The sequence below is a fragment of the Cyprinodon variegatus genome, unplaced genomic scaffold (genome assembly GCF_000732505.1).
Source record: "Cyprinodon variegatus isolate N-32 unplaced genomic scaffold, C_variegatus-1.0 Scaffold1394, whole genome shotgun sequence".
NCBI lineage: Eukaryota > Metazoa > Chordata > Actinopteri > Cyprinodontiformes > Cyprinodontidae > Cyprinodon > Cyprinodon variegatus.
This window is the reverse complement of record NW_015151847.1, coordinates 1-7,812: the sequence shown is the minus strand read 5'-3', so window position 1 is coordinate 7,812 and position 7,812 is coordinate 1. Positions and strand designations below refer to the sequence as shown.

At 36.8% G+C, this 7,812-nt stretch overlaps 1 protein-coding gene across 1 annotated transcript in view; it reads right to left on the bottom strand.

Moving 5' to 3' along the window:
• LOC107103205 (RNA-binding protein 25-like) overlaps positions 1 to 6,278 on the bottom strand; it is a gene marked incomplete at its 5' end in the record, with an annotated part of 14,555 nt that extends 8,277 nt beyond the window's left edge. The window contains 5 exons of the mRNA XM_015402769.1: positions 326 to 564; positions 5,400 to 5,480; positions 5,573 to 5,767; positions 5,870 to 6,030; positions 6,221 to 6,278. Coding sequence (XP_015258255.1) covers positions 326 to 564; positions 5,400 to 5,480; positions 5,573 to 5,767; positions 5,870 to 6,030; positions 6,221 to 6,278 — 734 coding nt within the window. The remainder of the gene's footprint in view (positions 1 to 325; positions 565 to 5,399; positions 5,481 to 5,572; positions 5,768 to 5,869; positions 6,031 to 6,220) is intronic.
• Between the last annotated feature and the right edge of the window lie 1,534 nt (positions 6,279 to 7,812).

Sequence of the window (7,812 nt, the reverse complement as noted above, 5' to 3'; positions counted from 1 at the left end):
AGTCAACGAAGGGTTTTTAGTGTTTCACATATGCTGCATTTGTGTCAGTTGATGGGATTTTCTTGCTGAGGGGACAAAGGGAAGCTACTATGAGAAGAAGACATGAAGACAGAAGGTAAGATATTAAAAAAAAAAAAAAAAAAAAAAAAATCGCTGAATTTTAATAGAACCAAAGGTCATTTTGACCACTGCAGCAAACATTGGATAAACCCGGTGTCATTCACAGGGTTAGCTACATGACTGAATGGGTTCAGTTCCTCAGTGAGGACCTTTTTTGTGCAAGAGCTACATTCTTAATAGTTAGGAACCATAGTTGCTCACTGACCTCGACCTGCTGCGAGCTTCGCTGATATCTCGACTCCTCTCACGCTCTTTCGTCCTCTCCCGTTCTCGCTCCCTCTCGCGTTCCCGTTCCTTGTCCCTTTCTCGTTCCCTCTCCCTCTCCTTCTCTTTCTCTCGGTCGCGCCGCTCCCTCTCGCGCTCTCGCTCCTTATCCCTTTCCTTCCTCTCCCTCTCGAGCTCCAGTCGTTCCTTGTCTTTCTTTCCTTTTTCCTCTTCCAGTTTCTGCAGGAGACAAAAAAGTTAAAGAAAAAGTCTGAAAAAGTTCTTCAAACATTTGTTTTATTACCCTGCCCATGGGGCCTTACTAAAATATAAATACCTCTTGGCAGTTTCTCACAAACATTATAGGAATTGTATGTGAAGTGAAATAAATACATTTATGGCTTTTTTAGTAATTTTTTCTAACAGATAAAAAGGTTTAGGTTTTGCTTTTGGTTAATTTCTCTGACTCTGACATCCCTAAATAAAAACTTGGGATACTTCCTTCTATTTATCCTCTGATTTTAAAAAGCACTATACAAGTATACCAATTGTTTTTGATTGTTGATTGTAAAACTACAGGCAAAGAACATATAAGCAACACATGTACTTGAACAAAAATCGTTACCTCGTGACCGCCTGTCAATTCACAGGCTAAAATGGTTGCTGTCTAAATAAAACATACAATAAGAGTGCCACAAATAAATGTGCTGGACTACTATGAAAGAATTATAACTAAATACCTTTTACAGATCCTGTATCAATCAAAAAGCTGCTGCATTTAACTCAAAGTTCATCAAGATTCTTTGTAAAGCCAAATCCCACATTTTTAAGCTCACATTCCAACCTCGTAATAATAGAAGGTACGACAAAGAAAAAAAAAAATTACACATCTTGGCAAGATAAACCAACCTAAGTATAATTTAAAAAAAAATGTTCACTACATGAAACACTGAAATTATTGTATCCATTGAAATCAAATATTTCTTAACCGATTTCAGAAACACATTACTAATTAGAGTCAACCTACTGTCCTACTGTGTAGAGTATGTTAATCTCAGCATAGTTGTGCCCACGGTCACCATATGCTTGTTTTCTGTTCTGTTGTGACTTTAAGCAATAGATACCATCTCACCAGCTAGTATTATAAACTGAATTTTACTGCATTATATTTTAACTAGGGTCAAATTTAAATGTATCTGGATCTCTAAGACTGGACTGATTTAATAATGTAGCTCTGAATCGGATCAGTTTATCTTGTAAATAACCTAAAGATTCATGCTTCAAAGGTTTGTTTGAGAATCTTCGTGAACAAACAGCATCATGAAGACAAAGGAAAGTCAGGCATGCTGATATGGAGGCCTTTAAAACAGAGTTAGGTTGTAGAAACAGCATTCTGCTTTTTTAAATAAGAGAAGCTGTGAAGATGTCAAAGGCAAATCTGTTGAAGCTAAAAAAAAAAAATCTTTCTCCTATGAGGATCATCCTTTTCAGCAGGAATAGGGAAGATGGTCAGAGCTGATGGCCTTGCAGCAGGACAATAAAAATACAGCAACATTACAAAATTTCCTGATAGAACGATCCATAACCTCGACCTTAATCCAAAGAAACTGGAGCAACACTTAAATATTTGAAAATAAGTTGGGAACGCACCCTAAATGATTTTGGTCCGACTACAGTTGCATAACTTAAACAAAAAAAGACATGTACCGATAGTCTTCCACTGTCCTGTTATGCACTGCTTTGCGTTTGTCTGTTACATAAAATCCCAATAAAACCCAGAATGAGATGGTGTGAATACTTTCACCATAGGCAGTGTACGTAACAGTGCAGTTAGCAGAGACTATCTGCGATTATACTCTGATGTAACAAGAGAATATTTCCACAACAACTAAGCTGTGGGCAAAAAAAGCACATTGGTAAACTATCCGCACATTCATCACTGCGATCAATACGCAGTCACAAACTGCTGGCTTAAGAAAACAAAATCTAATAAACAAGATGCGATAACTCCTCACACAGATGCCTATATACATTGGTGTTTAGGACACTGCTTTGTGTCTCTAAACTAAGAGATTTTATTATAACTGGGTTCTTTTCCATAAAGCTTTTAGAATCAAAATCTGCAAAGTCAGCTTTAAACCAATAATCACATACTTAAAATCACTGCTACATAATGGCTTGGTCTGACGTCACCTCAGTGTGGCATTAAAATAAATCACAGCTTTACGTGGCACATGGCCCTGTTAGATAAATTACATAATCAGTTTAAATTTATTTTTTGTGAGGCAACAGAAGCATTTCTAGGAGATGTCTGGCAACAGTTTATGAAAACAAATATATTATAAGAGTTGTTTCTTTTTTTAAACTCATATATTCAATAAATATTTAAATTGATAAATATTTTTAAATTTAAACTTCCAACTGAGTGGGGATTTAGATTTATTTGTTTGCAAATAGCAGACATTTTTTTCTGAAGCAACATTTGTGCAGCTTACAGGAGATGAACTATGGATTCAGCATCTCTCTGCCACTACACCCTATTAGCTACGTATGGGAGGAAAACAGGTCAGTCGTAACAGGTTAAAATAGATTTGAAACAGTTTATTTAAAAAAAAAAAGTTCTATAATAAAAACTGCTTTAAATTGATTGTTGAAAGGTTAGAGGTTCGCCACAACAAAAGCGGTGAAGCTTTCTTACCTGAAGGTTGTATTCCTTCGTCTCTCAGTTTTCTTGGACCCATTTATAAAGAGTTGGCAGACCCAGAGTTCAAACGCTTCAGCTGATTTTATTTAAGCTCATGATTGCCTTCTAATCAAATCCAGGCTTTAACTACTGTTTCAAGTGTGGATCTGACAGCTAATAAAAAGCAAATAAGCTAAATTACTATTATTATTAGTTTATATGCTATCAATACATTACTAGGCAATATTTTTGCTACAGCTAAGCCTCATTTATGATGTCACAAAATACAAGCAAAGCTCAATTTCATCTTGACAATTTATCACATAATTAAATGTTACATGGCGCTGCAGGAATTAATTTTTATGTTGTAATTTGATGCAAATGATCCAGGGGAGAAGTTGCCTGCCTGCATGAGGACAGACTGGATATCCCCATGTGAACTACATTAAGGTCAACTCTAAATATCAGATCTAATGTGTAAAATCAGTCATTTAAAAATCAATCAGGATGTCTGAAACGGATTTTATCCATTATATGGACCATCAGGGTGGATGTGTTTGTTTTTCTAAAGTTACCATGACCTTATAGTGCATTCGGAACCAACATTTCTAGAAACGCACCAATCCGAAGTTTGAAATTATGAAAGGCTCTGATTAGAACTTCTCTGTAAGAACTCTTACAAAAAAAATGACAATGATTTTCACTGAAACATCAAAGGATCCAAGAACCAAATCTCAACATCCAGCTTATGGGATGGCACAAAATAATTTAGGCAAGAGAATATGCTGGTGAAGACCAGTCATCCAGGTCATATTCACTCCAAAAAAGTTTAAAAAACAATCCACTGGGCTTTGTTTCCAAGTTTAAAGACATTTCGCTTGCTATCCAGGAAGCTTTTTCAGTTCAGAATGTCAGAAATAAATGGTAAATGGCCTGTACTTACCAAAGCGCTTTACACTACATTCAGTCATTCACCCATTCACGCACACACTGATGGTGGCAAGCTACATTGTAGCCACAGCTGCCCTGGGGCTCACTGACAGAAGCGAGGCTGCCGTACACTGGCGCCACCGGGCCCTCTGACCACCATCAGTAGACAATGCAGGTGAAGTGTCTTGCCCAACGACACTGAAAGTCGGATTTGATTTATTTTAACCTAGGCTTGAACCGTCAATTCTTCGATTTCAGGGCAAACTCCTACATCCGACGCCACTGTCCCCCGAAATAGCGTTGAGTTCTAGGCTTTATATAGTGGACCAATGACAAAGCCTTGTTTTGGCTTACAAAACATGCAAATTGAACTGGATGAATGGGTCAGCCCCTTTTGAATGGGGGTCGTTTGGCTTCTTTGTTAGCCTGCAATACCCTTTACCTGTCAATGTCTCTAAAGGGGGGGTCGTTAAAGGGCATTGTTGGTCTGGCTAAACAGGCGAGGTGTTCTGTTCCCCTGTAAGGGGGTGGAGGGGTTGCGATGATAGCGGGAAAGAATCAACTCAAGTGCTGCATTGTAGGTTTATATAAAGCTGAAATCTGAGTCAACCCCCCTCGGTTTAAGGTTGTTTTTTCTCTCAACATAGATGGCTTACTTCACGTCCCTCTTAAACCACCGATCTTCTCTGTCCAAAATGTGAACATTCTGCTCCGGCACTACCATCCCTGTTTACTTCCAGAAAAAAAGAGCACGCTGGCCTGTGACATCATTGCGTCCTCTACTGCGCATCAGGGACACTTGCGTTGTATGACTGCAGTTCACATAGGAGATCACATACAAGTAGCATATATTTGGAAATATGAACAGCAACACAAAAAAAATTGGATTTGACAAAAAAATCGGAATAGAGCATCAAGGCCTGCAGTGTTAACGTAGCCTTAGTGATTGTGGTGGACAGGTGTCTTTATGCGGCTAACGACCTCAAACAGGTACATCTAATTTAGGACAATAAATGGAGTGCAGGTGGACATTTTGAAGGCAGACCAACAGGTCTTTAAGGGGCAGAATTCCAGCTGATAGACAGGTGTTCAAATACGTATTTGCAGCTGTATCATACAAATAAATAGTTAAAGAATCATACATTGTGACTTCTGGATTTTTTATTTTTATTTAGATTATGTCTCTCACAGTGGATGCACCTACAATGATAATTTGAGACCCCTCCTAGTTTCTAAATATGAGAACTTGCAAAATATAATTACTTTCCTCACTGCATTTTTTTACATAATATATCTAACATGGCATTCATGCACTGTGTGATGTGTCTAGCTTAAGTTAAAGTCTTCATGCTCAAATTAACATAATGAAGTATTATAACTCTGGACCACTTTAAAATCACTGCAACCATACAGGATTAATTTCCTCCTATTTCAAGGTAACAACAGCAAGTTTATACATTACCTTGTGTGTGTCTCTGAATTTGCTGATCTCTCTGGATATAAGGTCTCTCTTGTCATCCTCCAACTCCATGGCATTGATATCCTTATAGAACGTAATCATGGTAAATTTACTTCAAAGTTTAATAGAATATCAAATAATATTTCAGCCTATAATAGGCCACAGCCAAATACTACCTCCTCTTTCTTCTCTTTGCGTTTTTTGTTGCGAGGCTGGCCCTCGGAGTCTTGTGAGGGAGCGTTAAGCTCACTGGAGTACTCTCGGATAAGGACCTCTATCGCCCCCTTCACAACCTGATCTCGATGCAGCGTTTCTTCATCGAGAACCTCCGCCTCTTCTTCTTCTACATTTTTAGACACGTCTGTGGTTCCCTACGTGGCAAATCCAAGTGATGATTTTAAAACACTTATTGAAACATTTTAGTTAAATAAAAGCTTGTTTCACATCTTTTAATCAAAAGGTGAACACAGTACCCCATTGGCACTCCTCCTCTTGGCCTTCCACTCGTCCAGCTGAGCCTTGGTCTTAGCGTCTACCTTGACCAGCAGCTTCTTGTCACCTAGAAGCAGCTCATGGAGAAGTCGGAGAGCTCGAAGCGTGGACTCAGGCTCCTTATACTCACAGAATCCAAAAGCTTCCAATTATCAAAGACAGATGGAATTAATTTTATCACAAAATATATACAAAAAATAAACACAATGGATCAGATAAAAGTGCAACAATTGTCAAATTTAGGAAAAAAAAAAAATTAAAATCAGCAAACAGAATATAACTAGAACCATAAGATAAAAATCTACATAGAAGGGTTTTTTTTTTTTTTTTACCTTGAAGTTTCCCAGAGGCACCTTGGACCCTCTTCCAGCTCAGGACAATACCACATTTCTATTTTGAAAAAAACAAACAAAAACACTTTTAATTCTTGGTTGAAGATAAAAAACTGATTTAACAACAACTTTTTGATCATATCAAGACATCAATGATCATATTAAGACTTCATGCAGAGATCAATGTTATGCGATTCTGGTATGTTGATGATAATATATCAAACTCAATAAATCTTAAAAACATGAATTTGGTGCAAAAGGAAATAAATTTTAAGGATTCCTCTAATCCCAAAGGATTAAATATAAATACCTTTTAAAGAGTGATTTTTTTTTTTTTAAATCTATGACAGTCTGGGTGTTTTTTAGAACAAGATTGGACATATAAAAGATTAAATATCAAATTTACTTTATATCGCCCTAACATGTACCTGGAAGTTTTTGACCCAAATCAAAGCCTAAAGGACCATGTATCCCCTGTATAACCACCTCTATGCAGCAGAAAATGTTTTTTTTTTGTTTTTTTTTTTAAGTTTTAAGTTTAAAAATGGCTTTTAATGTTAGTGATTATGTCTTATAGGTAATAAAAACACAACATTAATTTCATAATATGAATATTGTGAGAGAATTATTAAACTCATGGTTTTACGGTCTAATAAACAGATGCATTTCTAAGTCATGTGTGTCTAATTAGAGGCATTTGTTCTTTAAAAAGCTACAACGTGGCTAAAACTTCGTAATAAAAATGGGAGTTAAGTTATAACACAAGTTATAGAATCTCTTAAAGAACTGATAATACTAAAGTGGCCCGATATACAACAGGTAAAATAAGTTTTGAACACGGCACAATTTTTTTCAATAAATATGTTTTTAAAGGTCATATTGACATGACATTTTCACCAGATGTCGGTAACAATCCATGCAATCCACACATACAAATAAATCAAACCACAGATGTCCAACAATAAAGTTATGTGTAATAATCTGGAATGGCATAAGGAACAAGTATTAAACACGTAAAGAAAGAGAGGTATATAAAGGCATGGAAAGCCAAGACACCAACCGAAATCTCTTAGTAATTAGAAAGCAATCCTGCCCCTTGTCAGTGAAAATTAATATCAGCTGGTTAATTCCCAAATGATGGCCTATAAAAAGGTCTCTCTGGTATGAAACATGTCATGCAGCAGGACCATCAGAAACTGGCAGAGTGACAATAAACTAAAGATAAATTAGAAATGATGAGGGCAAATATGACTAAATATTTATTATGTTGGGTTCAGTTAAACAGTTTTTCTTTCTTTCTTTTTTCTGGGGGTAGTCATTTCCTGTTTCCTTGCCTAACTCCTTATCAGTTGGTGGCGATAATGCACTTTTAACTAGTTTGCCAACCACCATAAAACCTCACAAGAAGAAGAAACATCTCATGATGGGTAAAAGTAAAGAGCTTTCTCAAGACCTTTGCAACCTTAATGAAGGCATTGGTTACCGAATGATTTCTAAATTTCTGCAGTGTTCCAGTGAGCAATGTTGTGGCCATAATCCTGAAGTCAAAAGAACATCTTTTCACGATAAAGACACCATGACCAGGTGCTCCT